At 43.4% G+C, this 17,559-nt stretch overlaps 1 protein-coding gene across 3 annotated transcripts; it reads left to right on the forward strand.

The window, feature by feature from the left end:
- The first annotated feature begins 744 nt into the window (after positions 1-744).
- GMEB1 (glucocorticoid modulatory element binding protein 1) lies at positions 745-16,297 on the forward strand. Of its 3 annotated transcripts, none has more exons than XM_032228279.1 (10): positions 745-793; positions 4,752-4,918; positions 5,873-5,958; positions 7,735-7,859; positions 8,991-9,094; positions 9,780-9,934; positions 11,145-11,273; positions 11,953-12,090; positions 13,570-13,692; positions 15,074-16,297. In XM_032228279.1, exons 2-10 carry the CDS (start codon positions 4,791-4,793, stop codon positions 15,763-15,765), a joined length of 1,680 nt encoding a protein of 559 aa, XP_032084170.1. In that variant the 5' UTR covers positions 745-793; positions 4,752-4,790; the 3' UTR covers positions 15,766-16,297. The 3 variants fall into 3 exon arrangements, with proteins under 3 accessions (XP_032084170.1, XP_032084172.1, XP_032084171.1); XM_032228281.1 differs by having other exon boundaries at positions 5,876-5,958; XM_032228280.1 differs by having other exon boundaries at positions 782-864.
- The last annotated feature ends 1,262 nt before the right edge of the window (positions 16,298-17,559 follow it).

Genomic DNA, 17,559 nt, shown 5'->3' on the forward strand with positions numbered 1-17,559 from the left:
TCTTGGTGTCTCCCCGCCTCCTTTGTACATACTGTACAAATCTTTGTTGCATTTTTTTCCTTTCTCAACTTTGTGGTGCCCCCTTTGGGCCTGGTCCCCTAAGCATGTGTTTGGTCTACTTAATGATTAATACACCACTGATCTCTAGCCTGCCATCTAGCAGCTATCTGGATTTCTGGTAGCTTTATAAGTGATAAGTGTGAAATTTCGCGAGCAGCAAATATTTGCAGCAAGAAAATCGTTATTTGGATTAGAATGACACAGGGCGTGCTTTGAACTGGAGAAGGAAACTTTTAACGACTCGTGCATGCAATTAATTAATGAGACCATTTCTGAGCATGTTTTCTTCGCAATTCCACTGCCTATTTGGAGCAAGTTAACTATATTGGGGGCAATATGCTGACTCTGTAAACAGCTTAGAGGGCTGTAAAGCACTGTGAAGCGGTATATAAGTCTAAGTGCTATTGCTACATATCCAACAACTGCAAAGCATGCAGATGCTATTAATACAGCAGCAGCAGCAGCGGCTCTGGCAGTCGGCAGATCCGTTGGGAAGAGCCGTTCCTCGCTCGGCCAGAAACCGGCCTGCCCAAAGGCTGCAAATGCAACCCTTTCCCCGCTCCCCAAAAGACGCACCAAACGCGGGAGCGCAAAAAATTGCTCTGCCTCTCGCGGCCCCTTTAAGAGAGAGGAGGCGGCCGGAAGTCCTGGCAGGCGAGCCGCTGCAGCTTCTGCGCATGCTCCCTCCCTCCTCCCTAGCCCCCCCTAACCCGGACTCGGCCGCTCGGAGACGGTAAACGGAGGGGGAGGGAAACGCAGGACGACGTTCTTGTTGCCGCTGCGCTACGGGAGCCGGGACGCAGAGTGCGTGGAGATGAGGGAGGGGGTTGCGTTGGGAGAGCGCACGGCCGCTACCCCGCCGTACGTGCCGCCGCCGGGAGAGCGGACGTCGCAGCGCCGCTGCGGGGGGGGGAAGTGGAGGGTGGGGAAAAGAGGAGGGGGAGGAGGCTGCGCCTTGCCTGGAGCGAGGGAAGAGGGGCGGGGCCACGGAGGGCTGAGGGGCTCGCGGGGCAGGCGAGGGGGCGGGGCCCGCGGGGGGGGGGAGGCGGGCTTTCCCCTCAGCCGCGCGGGCGCGGTCGAACTCGCCCTCAGTGGCCAGTGTGCAAAGCCGTCCACGGGCGGCCCGCGCGCAGTTGTTCCTCCTCGTTCTCCTCCTCACGCCGCCGTCACCAACTCTCATTATCCCCAGCGGCCGGGCGAGCTGGGGATGATGGCAGTTGGAGTCTCCGGCCGTGAAGTTGGGCCCCGCGCTGAAAAAAAGAAACGCGCGGGCCGCTTTTGCTCTCCCCACCCTCGCCGGGCGTGGGGAGAAGCGGGGAGTGGAGCGAGTTTCGCCCGTAGAACTCGCTTCAACCGGTTGAACTCGCCGCCTTTGATCCTCGGGTTCTGAGGGACGGTTTGGCACTCGCGGTTTCCCGAGCATCCCGGTCTAAAGCCCCGACTTCCTTCTTCCTCAGGCGGCCGGATTGAGGGGGTTCCTTCCCTGGCCGAACTACAAGCCCATCCCCGTTCAGTGACAAAATCGTCCCGGGTTAAAATCAAGCTCCTGACCCCGGGACTGTTTAAACTACGTCAAAACTCAAAAAAAGAGAAAATGAAATGATACTATATAGGTGGTGGTGGTGGTGGTGGCTGGACTAGAACACCCCCAAAGTGGCTTCCAGCTCTATTCAGATTGATTGATAACAGATAATAGATAAACAGAGTTGGAAGGGACCTTATAGGTCATCCAGTCCAACCTCCCAAGCAGGAGACCCTGCCTTTACCATTTCTGTCAGATGGCAGTCCAGTCTCTTCTTGAAAGCCTCCAGTGATGAAGCTCCCACAACTTCGGAAGGCAACTTCTGTTCCAATGGTTGATTGCTCTCACTGTCAGAAAGTTCCTCATTCCTAGGTTGAATCTCTCCTTGGTCAGTTCCCATCCATTATTCCTTGTCTGGCCTTCAATGTGCTTTGGAGAATAGCTTTACCCCCTCCTCTGTGGCAGCCCCTCAAATATTGGAAGACTGCTATCATGCCTCCCCTGGTTCTTCTTTTCACTAGACTAGCCATGCCCAGTTTCTGCAACCGTTCTTCGTATGCTTTAGTCTCCAGTCCCCTAATCATCTTGATTTATCTTCTCAGCACTCTAGAGTTTCAACATCTTTTTTATAGCGTGGTAACTAAAACTGGATGCAGTACTCTTTAAGTGTGGTCTTTATAGAGTAGTATTAGTACCCCACTTGATCTTAAATGTATCCCTCTGTTAATGCAATTTAGGATTGCATTGGCTTTTTTGGCTGCCAAATTGGTTGAAAGAGAAGCCCACCACCGGTTTTAAGTAGGATCCATAAGAAAAAAATAAAACTGGATAAAATTAGGATTACTGTATGTTAACAGCCTAGCTAGCTTCTCTGAGTGGCATTTCAATTTAATACATTTTTAGAGCAGGAGTCTCCCTATGATTTATGATACAGAATATTCATTACACTGACTGAGATGGCTTTAGATAACACACTTTGATGGTGGTTGGAGTTCGATGTAGGATAAATGGGTTTGAACAACTTGTTGTAATAGTGGAGATCAAAGTGGCTTTACCAAGATTGGCATTTTTTAAATAATGACAAATTATGATTTTAAAAGGCTGCCTTGATTTATATAGCAGAAAGCAATAAAAAGCAACTGCATTCCATGCTCCCCTCTCTTTTTATGTCAATGCTAATGTGGCACAATGATGGGCTTGGGGTGGAATTTCTGGAAAACAATGCTTTTCCCAAAACAAAACAAATCACAGCTGAAATGCCCCTTAAATGTCCCTCTTCTATCACCCATTCTCTATTCAGTGTTAAGGGTTTTTTCTGTTTGACTTTTTAAAATAATGACAAAATTGATGACTTGGCACCATTATTTGAAGGATATCATTGTTGATTGAACAACTCTGTTTCACATGAACAAAGCTATTAAACCCTATTTACAAAAAATTATAATAAAGATGCAAATAATGTTCGTTTGCCTCAATTTTTGTTTTCCCATAATAATAAGCAGCTAAGGCATTCTGAGCCTTCTGTTATAGCCCTGCCAATATTTATGACACTACTGTAACTAATCTAAAATAATGCCTGTGATTTGCCTACTAAGCATATAGAGTGCTGAATTCATTTGGACTTACCTAAAAGTAAATTAGGAAAGTTGTGATAATGTTTCTGCTTTTCTAAAAGTAAATTTCATTAACATCCAGGGGAATTTATTTGAGGCAGATACATAGCATTCCTCTATAAAATAACTCTAGCTGATAACCATTGAATTAATGAGCAGTCTCTCATGCAATTTATCCTGAATTCAGACATGACTTAAAGAACTATTCAAACACAGGTCAAGTCATTTCAACCTTGCCTTTAAGAGAGACAATAACATTTTCACATACTGAATACTTTTTAAAAACCATTGTCATTGTATAGTAGAATGACAAGTAGAGGGGTTTAGAACAGCTCTAGAAAAGGTTATTAGACAGAAAGGTCATTAGACTTATATCTAACCTTCAGATTCAACACCACCACAGTGTATTTCTCTGGGTATCCTCTGAGGCAAAATGAGATGAGGAAATGGAATTACGTTTGTGTATTGCTAATGAGTTTTGTGCAGCCAGCAGGAGGGGCTGGTTTGTAGCAACCAGTAAGTTGAATTTGTTAGACTGATCATCTGATCCAGCAGTAACAATGGCCTGTGATTTTGAATTTAAAAACAAGGAAACTCATACACTCTCACTTATGAAATGGGGTTTTGTGTTAAAGTTCTTATTTCCAAAGAATCACGTGTATGATCATTCTTACTGGAAATTCCATAAATCCTTGCTTTCCCAGCTCATCTGCTGATTTGGGAGCAACCAATAGACAAAATTGAATTTGGGGGTTCTTTTGGTCATTAGTTTACAACCAATGTATTGTGGGAGGGGGTTTGATCCTGGCGTTCTGCTGGCAAAGGAACAAAGAGAAAGCAAAAGCAACTCCCACAATCTTAAATCATTTAAAAAGCAGCAAATGCCTCCCACCAAGCTCCAAGCCACCCATTACATACTTTTCAAACCCTCTGGATACCACATTAATCATTGCAACATGGCTTTCCAGCTTTCTCTGCCTATTGAGTGACACTGCCCAGTGTTTCAGCCTAATTGGTTGGTTTAAACAACCCCCCTCAAAAAAAAAAATTGCCTATGAACTCAGAAGCAAATTACCTAGATACTAGACTGTACTAGGTATAGTCTAAGCCAATTGTATATAGGACTGCATCCTTCACTTTCTAATGAATCCAAGTTTCCATTTAAAAAAATACCCTCTTTTTGTTTTCAGTTGGCTCATGCTTCTGCTGTAGCAGTTGCAGCCCAGAATATAGAAAGGGAATGCCTGAGCATCTTTAATTGCTGTCACAATAACCTCTTAAACCTTACAAGAAAGCTAACAAGGCAAAGTCACTTTTGAATTCCCAAGGCAATAGTGGTAGATAGATTAGTCAATTAGCCTGAGAACAATCTTAGGTTGTGAGAAAAGGTTAAAACTATTAAGAGATGCCGCAAAGGTGCTGAGGATGTTTCTATCACATATGTGCTCCCTTTTGTCCTACTATTATAGAATATGATAATTGTGTATAATTAGAAATGACGGTTCTCCTCAACTCCCAAATCAAGATTGCCTCGGTTGTTTTGTTGTCCACTACAGCATACTTGTCACCCGGTCGCTCAGACTTCATGTGAACAAATGGCAAATGCTGAAGTAAGCATTCCTGTAGGAGATGTGGTTGTTGTGCCAACCGAAGGAACGGAGGGGGGAAACCCAGAAGATACCAAAACCCAGGTTATATTACAACTGCAGCCAGTTCAACAAGGGTGAGTGACATGCCAGTAGCAAAACAAAATATCCCCAAGCAATTTTGCCCAAATTGAGGGTTTAGTGGACTGCTACAAGGAGAGTTGAAAATACAGGCATAAAAGAAGATGAAACTCTTGTGATTTAGCAGTTGTGCAGAAGACAGGAATTTTAACAAGAGTTTGAGGTATTGGGAGATTCTAGATATGCTTAAAAATATGAAGGAACACATGTTATAGATGCCTTCTCCATCATTAATTTTATGGCTGGATTTTATGGCTGGACAGAACCATAAAGTTAAGGACAATTTGGTCAACCCCACAGCTGGTGTAGCATTCCTAATAAAGAAGAGGTCACCCCTCCCACCCAATCAGTTCATTCCACTGTGAAGCAAGTTGTATCAAAACACGTTTGACTGTTTAATAACAATTTCCAATCAGTTCATTCCACTGTGAAGCAAGTTGTATCAAAACAAGTTTGACTGTTTAATAACAATTTCCTTTCTTGTATGAAGACTCGAGTCCTTTCAGCTACAGCAAGAGAACTTGATTATCATATTAACTTTCCTTGGAGATAAAAATTACACTATCCCTTATGAAATTGGTGGGAAAAAATACTGCTATGAATATTACTTTTTATATAATCAAAATAAACTACTATGCAAGGAAATTTGCATAATATTAATAAGTCCAATATATCAAACTAATATCGATAGGCCTAAAACAGCAGGTTATTTCCATATAAACCGATGGCAGTAGAATAACCAAAAGCTGAACCATTAAAATTAAGATTCTGGGTTGCTGCTGAAAAGTGCCAAATTCCATAAATGCGGAATTACTAATGGAAAATCCCATAAATAAGTGTTACCCCTACTGATGTGAGGATCACATAGATTGATGGCGGGGAGATGTTCTTTCATGTCACCAGTTTTCAAATGACTGCATCTTTTGTGTACTTCTTGCTATTTTTTACAGCAGAATTTATCAAGAGAGCGCTGAAACGAATGCGGCCGTGATGGCTGTAGAAACACATACCATACACAAACTTGAAGATGGCATCGGTGAGTTCTCAAGTGATAGCAATACATTGGTTTCATGTTTAGCTCAACTGTATTGCAGCATAATAGGGGTGCTTTGGATGAAGCCTGCAGGCAGCATGTGCAGTGGGTTAGTGCGCTGAAGCAGAACCAGGAACACATGATGAACTCAAGACAGAATGAATGGCTTTAATACAGCCACTGATTCTTAATCCATTGTACACCCCTGGCTTAATATTAGGAGGACAACATTGAAGAAGAAATACTATATCCACCATCTTTCCTCCAAACCAAAACCTTGCTCAGCAGAAGCGGAAATGGGCTGATCCTGAAGCATAACAGTTTCTGCAATAGTTATTTGCATGGATGATGGCTCCCCCCTCCCCCGCTCCATATCATTAAAGGAAATACCAACCTTTCTACATATTTGCATAAGGTGGAATAAAGCCTATAGCACTGAGAAAAACTAGAATCCTTGGGAAAAGAGTTCTTGAGCTAAGAGGCCTTAGGAACTTTATTTCATTGTCTCTTCCTGTGAAGGTGTTGCCTAGAGATTCACATTTCTGAAGCTCAACTACAGACACAAGGCAGTTCTTGTCAGGCTACTGTCCAAATTTCACTTCCTATATTCATCACGGGACGCGGTGGCTCAGTGGCTAAGACACAGCTTGTCGATCAGAAAGGTCAGCAGTTCAGCTGTTCTGTTCAGTTCGAATCTCTAGCGCCGCGTATCAGAGTGAGCTCCCGTTATTTGTCCCAGCTTCTGCCAACCTAGCAGTTTGAAAGCACGTAAAAAATGCAAGTAGAAAAATAGGAACCACCTTTGGTGGGAAGGTAACAGCATTCTATGCTCCTTTGGCATTGAGTCATGCCGGCCACATGACCATGGAGACGCCTTCGGACAGCGCTGGCTCTTAGGCTTTGAAATGGAGATGAGCACCGTCCCCTAGAGTCAGGAATGACTAGCACATATGTGCGAGGGGAACCTTTTCCTTTATCTTCATCACTTCAGAATGACTGGAAATTTGCATATTATATTGGACATTCAAGAGTGTGAGAATGTGAGGCTAGTATCCCAAAGAACTGTATTTTCCCAAAAAATATTTTCTAGGTAGAAGCTAGCACTTTGCCCTTACATTGTAGTTTAATTTTGGCTCGGTGTATAATATGAGTATAGCCATTGAGATTTACAGTACATTATCCCATGATTTATAGCTGAGTTGTGAGTTGTATATCATGATTTATGGGTGTTAAACAAATCGGACTATGTATTAGTATAGTATCCCAGTCCATAAGAAACCCTGCCTTGTTAATGGCAATGAATCATATTGTCTTCCTTTCATACTCTGAACTCTTCTGGCTGTTATGAAACTGTACTCTGATGCTTGCCGAAATACTATACAATACATTATTTATGGATCCATCGTAAGTTGTAAAGATGAAACAAATTATATAATTTTATCAGTGTCTTTAAGAGAGAAGTGATGCCTTAGAATGTGGCTTTCATGCAAGAGTATCCCAGGTTCAGACTTGGAATCTCCAGTTTAAAAGATACACAATGAGAAAATGCTTGAGATTTTTAGAGTCCTTTTCAGTCTTTGGGTTAGATCAGGCAACTTTAAGACTTGTGGACTTCAACTCCCAGAATTCCCTAGCCAGCCATGGGGAATGCTGGCTGGGGAATTCTGGGTATTGAAGTCCACAGGTCTTAAAGTTGCCAAGTCTGGACACTTAGGGTGAAATGAGTCAGCATGGAGATCTCTACGTGTCTCTCAAACGTCTCCCTGTTTCTATCTGTAGATGCCAGTGTCCTTGAAAGCAGTGAGGAAATTGAGATTGTTTACCCCATTACCTGTGGAGATAGCAAGGCCATCTTGCTCTGGAAGAAGTTTGTGTGCCCAGGAATCAATGTCAAGTGTGTTAAGGTAAATAGCATGGTGAAAGTGACTTTGCCAGCTCTCTTCACTTTATTCTGTGTTGCTGGGTTTTTGAAATGAGCATTCTTTTCCTTTGAAATATGTCCCTCCCACTTTCTACTGGATATGCACAGGAGTATTTGGTATACTTAAAGCTGTTAGCAATAAACTATTTAGGTGGCAGAGATGAAGGTAATGCCTTTATTTCATTATTTAATTCTTGCAAGGAGGAGGCTGTTGTGGTCTGCCAGCAGCCAGCAGAGCTGGCAGCAGATTCGGACAGTGAGGAGGTTGGGGAGAAACATGGGCCAGTCCTGAATTCTGAGGAAGGCTCTGATGAGGGCTCTGTGTCAGAGGCAGAGAGGGGGCCAGAGCCATATGCCAGTTATCAGTTGCCTTCAGAGTCAGACATCAATGAGGCAGATGAAAAGCTGGAGCCTGTTCCCAGTGTACGCATGTGCAGAGTTGCCAGATGAAGGGAACAGCTAAAGAACAGGAGTCGACTTGGGAGTAAGGCCATAGGTGGACGATGAATGGCCCCTCCCAGAGGAAATAAAAGAGTAACGAAAGAGGAGTGGAATTTGCAGGAGACAATTAGTTCGCTTAATTGGTTTGTGACTCTCCAAGACTCCTTGCCAAGTTTTGCAGGTATTGGCCTGTCAGCTCTCCAAGCCAGATAAGGTCTGTGACTGTGAATCCTCCCTTGAAAGACTTTGGTGGATGTGAATGAGCAGAATTCACAGGGGTTTTTGTCGGGACAAGGAGTTTGCTTCATGCTCTTGGGAAACTTTGGTCAGAACAGAGGCATCCATCCCCCTGCCACAAGGACTTGGACACCACTATTGGAAGAACATTAGGTTATGTCTGCCATAATAGATATTTTTCTTGTGAGAGTCCCATTCTACAATATATAATTGGATGGTAAAAAATTTCCCACTTATCCACCTCATTTTTATCCCGAAGCAGTTCTACATATTGCACAGTGTCAGCCTGGAATCACAAAGCCCAGGTTGTATTAACAAAGTCCTAGTGTGTCTTGATCACATATATCCATGAATCGTGGGTGCTGCCTTGAAGACTGAATGGTTGCATTATGTCCTTACCATGAGAAAAATAATTGGTTCCTTCCTCTTTTGATAGTTCAATGATCAGCTTATCAGCCCCAAGCACTTTGTTCACCTGGCTGGCAAGTCCACCCTGAAGGACTGGAAGCGAGCCATCCGCCTAGGAGGAATCATGCTGAGGTAACCTTGTCATGTACAGGTAGTCTTCAACTTACAACTACAATTAAGCCTCGAATTTCTGTTGCTAAGCAAGACATTTAAGTGAGTTTTGCCCCATTTTTCTAACTTTCTTGCCAAAGTCATTAAATCAATCATTGCAGTTGTTATTCCTTTCCATATTGCTAGAATACATTTGGATGGAAATAAAGATATTTTTTTATGACACAAAACCTTCATATTAAACCTTCCATTAAATTCAGTGGTGGGTTTTCAAATAATTTAACAACCGGTTCCTTGCCCTAATGATTTCTTCCAACAACCAGTTCACCAAACTGCTCAGAAAGTTCACAACCGGTTGAGTTGAGTTGAGTTGAATTTATTGGTCTTGTATGCCGCCCACTCCCGAAGGACTCCGGGCGGCTTACAATAAACAAGGGAAGGGGGATAAATAGACAAAACAACACTTTAAAATACACAACATTCATAGTTACCGTGGGGCTGGGCACCCGAAGTGGTGCGAACTGGCTGAATCCCACCACTGATTGAACTATATAACTGCCGTTGTGCATAAGCTAAATGGGACTGAGCATCATTTGATGCATTGCCACCAAAGGCTTTGTCTTTTTACATTTTCCTCTTAAGACAATTCTTTGAACTGATATTCATCCCCCTCAGATGACTGTTCTGTTTTCCATTCATTGTGTAGGAAGATGATGGACTCTGGGCAAATTGATTTCTATCAGCATGACAAAGTGTGCACCAACACCTGCCGAAGCACCAAGTTTGATCTCCTGTTCAGCAGTGCCAGGGCCCCAGTACCAGGACAAACAAGCCTGGTACAGACTCCCACTTCTGCTGATGGTAGGTCTCTTTCTTATTAAAACCCTGCCTTCATTAAATTAAGTGTAAGTTGAAATAGAGTGGGGGGCAGATTTACATATCATCTTACTTCCCACTGCACATTTTGTTTCTTTTTGTGAGAAAGGTTTTTTTTTTAGTTCAGCTACTCCAATTAATTAGAGCAGGGGTGTCAAACTCGATTTCATTGAGGGCTGCCTCAGGGTTGTGCTTGTCCTCAGTGTCCGTCCGTCCGTCCGTCCATCCATCTGTCCAGGGTGGGGGTGGCCAGTTTGATGTCTGTTTTTGCCTGTGACGGCCTCCTGCAGCCTTCTGCCAGGGAAAATGGAACCGGGGGTGGGGGCTGCACATGGCCTTCCCCAGCTCTGCTTTTGTTAGTAGAGGCACCATGGGCTGGTTCTTTGCTGTTTCTAGGGTCTCCCTATGGCCGGATCTAAGCACCCTGAGGGCTGGATCTGGCCCATGGGCCTTCAGTTTGACACCCCTGATTTAGAGCATATGTTTAATGTATAAGGCGAAGCCACACATGACAAATATTGGCATAAGTCAGGTGTGGCTTTTGAACATTAAAAGGAAAAAGACAATTTCTATAAAGCAGGGACTTTCAACCTCAACCACTTTAAGATGGTTGGACTTGAAACTCTCAGAATTCCCCAGGCAGGATTGAATTGAAGGACACAAATGTATAGTGTACCAATGTGGTAGTTACACCCAAATGTTTCTTCATTCATTGCAGCAGCTACAGAGTTTACGTAACATTTCAAAAGCAATGGCTTTATTGTGCCAGTCCCCAAGGATACGTTGATCAGCCCAAAGCAACCTTGCTTCACCTGCCCAATGTGGCACCTTGAAAGAGCAATTCTCAAAATGTCCAGCCAGCATTGAGACCATGCTGGCTGAGAATCTGATGTCCCCACATAAAGAGTGTCAAATGGGCAAAGCTGTTAACTGGAAGGCCTGAATTCACGCACAGTGCTAAGATCTAATGTGCTTTGTTTGCTTTAAGCTGCATTTTGTATGTCCCAGCCATTGCGATTTGGAAATTATGGTGTATGGCTTAACATAGGGTGTAAACCCTATCATCATGTCATATCATAGACTTACAGATGAATAGTTGGCTTAACAGGACTTATCCTGATATATCATCTAGATGTGTGGGTGGGTGAGGAAGTACTGTGGCAGCAGAGTATCAGACTGGTCTCCTCTTGTGCAGGAAGCATCACCCAAATTGCAGTGTCTGAGGAAAGTGTAGAAGAAGGGATTGAATGGAATTCTGCTATGACAGCAGCAGTCACTATGGCAACCGATGAGGGAATCAAGAAAGACCCAGAGGAGATATCAGGTTGGTCCTTCCCGTTTCTATGTACAGCTTGCATACTTTTTTTTCATTTCCTCTGCACACTTTGGAAAGGAGAGGAAGTGGAGTAAGAGAAGCAAACTTTTGTCAGCAATGGTTGCATCCTTAGTCTTTCTGTAGGGTGCCAATTTGGGGAAAAACTGGTTCTAAACTTGACTCATCAGCAATGGCATGTACCTTCCTTGAACGATCCTTTGATTGTTTACACATGACAAAAGACAAAAGGCTTCTAGTGTTTTACTTGACATGCTCTGGAAGCTGTTTTCAGCCTGTTGCAACTGTTTGTGAGCACACATGTGCTGCAAGCATAATTTTTTAAGTGGTCAATGAACAGTCTACATCAGTGTTCTCTTCCATGACTCCATGGTGATGTACTGATTTCAACTCTCAGAATTCTAGCTGGGGAATTCTGGGGGTTGAAGTCCACACATCTTCAGTTAGCCAAGGTTGAGAAACACTGGTCTAGGTTATGTCTCGAGTGGGTGCCTTTTAGTTCAATGATACTTCCAAGTAAGAGTGCATAAGTTGGATCAACAAGTTAGCAATCCATTCCTTAAAGTGCTTGATCAAGTATAGTAGTTTGCTGGTCCCAGGAGTAGATATGTTGCTGTATAATTGCCAAACAGTTTTTTTTCTTTAAAAATGTTTTATCTTTCCATGGCAGAGGAGATGCTGATGTTTTGGAAAGGCATTGCTGATGTGGGCTTAATGGAAGAAGTGGTCTGTAATATTCAGAAGGAGATAGAGGAGGTGCTAAGAGGGGTACAGCAAAGGCTTGCCCAATCCCCTTTCCAGATTACCGGTGGGTAAGAGGTCAGCAGTCTCCATGTTGATATGAAATGATAACCACTAGGGCAGGCTTCCTGCCTTACAAATAGTCCTCGACTTATAACAGTTCATTGAATGTCTGTTCAAAGTTATAACATCACTGAAAAAAGTGACATGTGCGTTTTTCACACTTACGATCATTGCAACATCCACACAGTCATGTGATCAGAGTTTGGATGCTTGACAACTGGTTCATATTTATGACAGTTGCAGTGTCCCAGGATCATGTGATCACCTTTTGCAATCTTCTGGCAAGCAAGGTCAATGGGGAAGTCAGATTCATTTAACAACTGGGCTACTAACTTATTAACTGCAATGATCCACTTAACAACTGTGGCAAAAGAAAGTTGTAAAGGGGGACATTCACTCAACCAAAGTTTCATTGAGCAAAAAAAAAAAGGCTGGGCTCAATTGTGGTCATAAGTCAAGAACTACTTGTATTTATGCTTTGTGAATTATATGTCTCGATAGTGCTTGTTTTGTCATTTTATTAACTATTCTCCAATGATAGTTTTCTTATGAGTAGCAATCTCGAAATGCAATGCAATCCTAAAATAATCAAAAATAGTGAACGTTAACAGGAAAACGCCAAAACCAATTAAAATCCATCGAAGTTGTAAATCATCTTTTTCCAGAAATGTTTTCATTGTCTAAATGTTTATCATAGCTCCCTTAGTTTCCAATCAGCTTCAGGGATGAATAAAACTAGAAGTATTGGAAAAATAAACTTCTATAAAGCATAAAGGAGAATATTTGTAGCTCAGAGTTGACATGCAGGGTCTTTGGTACTCTCTGAGCTTGCTTGTTTTCTTGCAGACCTTTCACGACCCAAACTAGGTAATATCATCAGTGCTAGGGGTAGTTTGGGTCGCAAACTGTCTGCAAGAAAGCAGACTAGACTAGTCAGATGACAAAGCTGATGATGATATAACAACAATAGCAACAGTAATAGAAATAATTATAAGAGAAAGGGGGGTCTTCCTGATCCTGAAAATATATCACTAGTGATGACAGGATGGTCTACCCCTGAGGCTAAAGGGGAAAAATATACTTCAGCGTGTTCTATATGTATTATTTTCTGCAAAATTTCTCATGCATTTTACATAATAATACATTTGGTACTTGTCGACTATAAAACTTCTGAGGTAGTCTCACGTACACTGTCACTTGCAAACTAAATTGGATAGAACAATTCCCGCTTTGGAATTCTTGAGCAAGGAGGTTGCTTAAAATTCAGGGAAATAGTATTATTTTCTTAATCTTTTTTTTCAATTGTTAAATACTTTCTTCTTCATGTCAGTTTCCATGGCTGTTGTAAGTGCATCTTGCATAATCAAGAGAGCAAGTGCTAAGTAATCCTGCATGGGCAAACAAGGAATAGCTCAGGTCGTCCTGCCTGGGAGTTGGATCCCATTTAGAATATTAGTCAATATCTGTGAATGTCTTCCTGTAGATGCTGCTGTTCTAAATAATGTCGCTCACACTTTTGGTCTGATGGACACAGTGAAGAGGGTGCTGGATAACAGGAAGAGTCAAACAGACCAGGGAGAGGAGCAATTTCTTAACACTTTGGCAGGTAATTTTGAAATTGGAACTTTCTTAACTCATCAATTAATTGTGCAAGAAATACGCCTTGGTTGCTGTAGTACAGTGTTTCCCAAACTTGGCAACTTGCATTCGCTGGCTGGGGAATTCTGGGAGTTGAAGTCCGGACATCTTCAAGTTGCCAAGTTTGGGAAACACTGCTGTAGTACATTCATATTCCCTCTAGTTTGCTATTTTCAGGAGGGTAAACACTCCAGACTTCATTAAGATTAAAGCACATACATTGTATTCCTGCAGCTAATGGTCAGTTGGCCCTAAATCACGGGTGTCAAACTCGCTATGTCACGCCGTCACATGACATTCTCCCCATTCGCGGAGCTAGGGTGGGCGTGGCCTGTGCATGATGCATCTGGCCTGCGGACCACCAGTTTGACACCCCTGTCTAAATTAAGCATTTTTGTATAACATGCGTTCTCCTCCTCCTTTTTCCTCTTTTTGTTCCTCTTCCTCCCCCCACTCCCATCCTCCGCCTCTTGTATTTTCCTTATCTTAAATACAGCAAATTCCTTACAATTACCAAAAAGTATGATATTAGTCGCATTGAATACACTTTTATGTCTGTGGCGATTCTCAATCATCCAGGTGATGGTTGTCCCAATGGTGCAACCATCAAATGGTCCAAAAGAAAAGCACCTTTTGGACAATAATTTTTCCCTCTTCCCAAGAGGCATTAACTATATTCTGACCAGCATTTTTGCTGTAATATTTTTGGCGTTTTTAGTATACGTTGGAGGTTTGAAAACTTGCAAATGATGCCATTTTAATTTTAAAGCTGCTGTTCTCTGCAGCTCTGAGATGGGGTTAAGCAGTACTTGGAGAGGTAAATTAGTTTCTCCTCTGCATCCCAGGTTATTTTTTTTGTGTGTGTGTTCTCTAAATAATTGGAGTTATCCTCACGAGACAGCTATGAGCTGTGGTGGCGCTGTGGTTGGAATGCAGTACTGCAGGCTACTTCTGCTGACTGCCAGCTGACTGCAATTTGGTGGTTCGAATCTCCCCAGGCTCAAGAGTTACACTAACATTGAAGAAATGGAGGAATAGATTCATTAATCACCAGGCTCAAGGTTGACTCAACCTTCCATCCTTCGGAGGTTGGTAAAATAAGGACCCAGGTTGTTGGGGGCAACAGGCTGACTCTGTAAACCACTTAGAGAGGGCTGTAAAGCACTGTGAAGAGGTATATAAGTCTGGGTGCGATTTCTATTCCCATCCATTGTTCTGTTCTTTTGGCACAGGAGAAACAACTGAATGTTATACCTAGAAATTGTTTTCCTGCCTCTTGTCTTTTGTGCTGCTTGTGTGATAATTTCCAAAGCATTTCCTTGACTAGACTATGCCATAAATCCTTGCAGCACTAGATCGCCAGCTAGAAGACCAGAAGAAGATTGCCAGGGACCCATCCATTCAGAATGTGATCCTGATGCCCGTCAACACTCCAAAGCCTCCCAAAAGGCCCCGGTTAAAACGTCCAGCTTCAGCCACAGTTCTAAGCCCCTCGGCTCCCATCCAGCAACCTCAATTCACCGTCATCTCGCCCATCACCCTCGCACCCATGGGACAGCAGTTTTCCGTTAGCAACATTCCAATGGCCACGATCAGCCAGGGCTCCAGCCCGGTGACTGTCCACACATTGCCCTCCGGTTCCCAGCTTTTCCGCTACGCCACCGTGGTTTCTTCCTCCAAAACCAGCTCAACCGATACCGTGACACTTCACCCCTCCTCGAGCTTAGCCCTGCTGAGCTCGGCAGCGATGCAGGACAGCGGGACACTTGCTAATGTGGCCACCATGGTCAACCCCGTGGAACTGGTGGCCATGGAGTCTGGCCTGACTTCGACCATCCAGGCAGTCGAAGGCACTTCAGAGGACGGACAGACAATCATAGAAATAGACCCAGCGCCTGATCCAGAAGCCGATCCTGAAGAATCAGGGGGGAAAGCTGTGATTTTGGGGACAGAGTTGAGGACTGAGGAGAAGGTGGTGGCTGAGGTTGATGAACATCAGCATCAGGTCCATAATGTGGAGATCGTAGTCTTGGAGGACTAAGTCAGCAAGTCATCCGGCCTTGCTAAAAATGATTGTTCACCTCTTACTTTTTATATTGGTTTGACCCTCCCCCCCCCCTTTTTCTTTTCTTTTCTACAGCCTTGCAGGTAAGTTCACAGGAATGCTGATCATCACTTTTAAACATTTTCTTTAGCGGGGAAAGAGCAGGCAGGCTGGGATGATGGTTTGTGGGAAAAGGAGAGAGGTCAGGATTTTACCCTGCCTGGTTTTATGGGGAAACAAGCCATTGCTGTTATCCCTCGGTGAGGAAGGATAGCAAATCCGTAGACCCAGATTGGAAGCGATCCTTCTTGGGATTGTCTGTCTCAAAAACAAAGTAAGCCGGCTCCTGGAAATGTAACGACTGGATGAGTAATGACCTTAAAAACAAGAGCTTCCATCTTCCCCCTAGGAAGGGAGATTCCATGTCCCGTTTCAGACTTTTCAAGCATTTTGCTTTTTTTTGGAAGTCGCAGAAGAAACACAGCAACCTGATTGATCAGGTCACCAACCCTTCTTTGTGTTCTTTTTTCTTAAAAAAAAAAAAAAAAAATTCCGTAAGCTGTTTGCCCATTTGTGGCTTCAAAAATTGGATTCTCGGCTCTTCCTCTTTTGTACTTTCTCCAGCGGTTTCTTTTCCCTTGGTTGTTACATGATTTCTAGGAAATGCTTACGCTTTATGCCCATGCAGGCACATACAGGGAGAAACTAGGAACTGATACGGCGGGCAGACGCAGCACCCAATGACCCCCTGCTCTCTCAAGTACAGAACCAATAAGCCTGGATGTCTGTATACGGTGGGAGAATTGGGCTCAGCAAACAGGGCATGCCTGCCGTTTACTCAGCACTTTGGGAAACCATACCATGCTGGCTTAGGTGTGTCTGTGTGTGTGTCTGTGTGACTGTGTGTGTATGTTTGATGGTCATCATTTTTTGTGGGGGGAAGAAATGATTACAGGAGTCTCTTCAGCAATGTGGCTGCCTGGTCTCCGTTTCTGTCGGGCTGGATGTGTGTGTGGGTTGTTTGAGTGTCTTCCTTAAGGGAAGAGAAAGGAGTGGGGGGGGGAAGAGGGGGAAAGATTCCCTTCCCCATCTCCCTACTGGCCGTAACACAGTGCTTACGGTCTCCCTCTCCATATTTTAAGAAGTTAGAATTCAGAGTTGGAAGATTTGAAGGGTAAACCAGTTGAATTGTTTTAAAACAGCAGTTTAAAAAAAAAGAAAGAAATACCCTACAGGAGTCGGGTAGCGCCATTTGTTTTGTTTGGGTTTTCTTTGCATTAAAAAGATAAGCAAAAACAAAAGCTTAAAAGGACTGCTCGTTATGTTGAACATGGTCTCTGTTCACTTCTCTTGTTTTTATTCTCACTCACGGAGGGACTTTGGGAGTCCCCTTTGGAGCTGGACTGGCCAAAGGTTACCAGAAGGGCTACTTGGAGATAAGAATTCAAAGAAGGGTAAATGTGAGGACGGCATGTGGGACTGAGCACTTACAAGGAAGGGAGGGCCTGAAGCCACAAAAGACTCCCTGCTTCTCAGAATAAACAGTCTTGCAAAAAAGGAAGTCCGTCTGTCTGCATCCATCAGCAATTACAGCGTCTAGGACCCTGTTCTCCCTGCAGAAAAGAAACCAAGCAGGGCTGAGCCCCTGCTATAAAGAAGGACTGCAGTGTCCTTGATTTATGATTATTTGTTTAGTGACTGTTGGAAGTTACAACAGCATTGAAAAGAAGTGACTTATGACCAGTTTTCACACTTATACTGTATACTTATACTTGCAATGTAGCATCCCTA

This window comes from Thamnophis elegans, chromosome 12, assembly GCF_009769535.1.
Source record: "Thamnophis elegans isolate rThaEle1 chromosome 12, rThaEle1.pri, whole genome shotgun sequence".
Taxonomy (NCBI): domain Eukaryota; kingdom Metazoa; phylum Chordata; class Lepidosauria; order Squamata; family Colubridae; genus Thamnophis; species Thamnophis elegans.

Bases quoted from the DNA above. Each gene is read 5' to 3' on its own strand.
- GMEB1 (XM_032228279.1), top strand. From the start codon at position 4,791: ATGGCAAATGCTGAAGTAAGCATTCCTGTAGGAGATGTGGTTGTTGTG. The intron at 5,959-7,734 runs GTGAGTTCTCAA...TTCTATCTGTAG, and splicing joins CAAACTTGAAGATGGCATCG to ATGCCAGTGTCCTTGAAAGC. The intron at 13,693-15,073 runs GTAATTTTGAAA...AAATCCTTGCAG, and splicing joins ATTTCTTAACACTTTGGCAG to CACTAGATCGCCAGCTAGAA.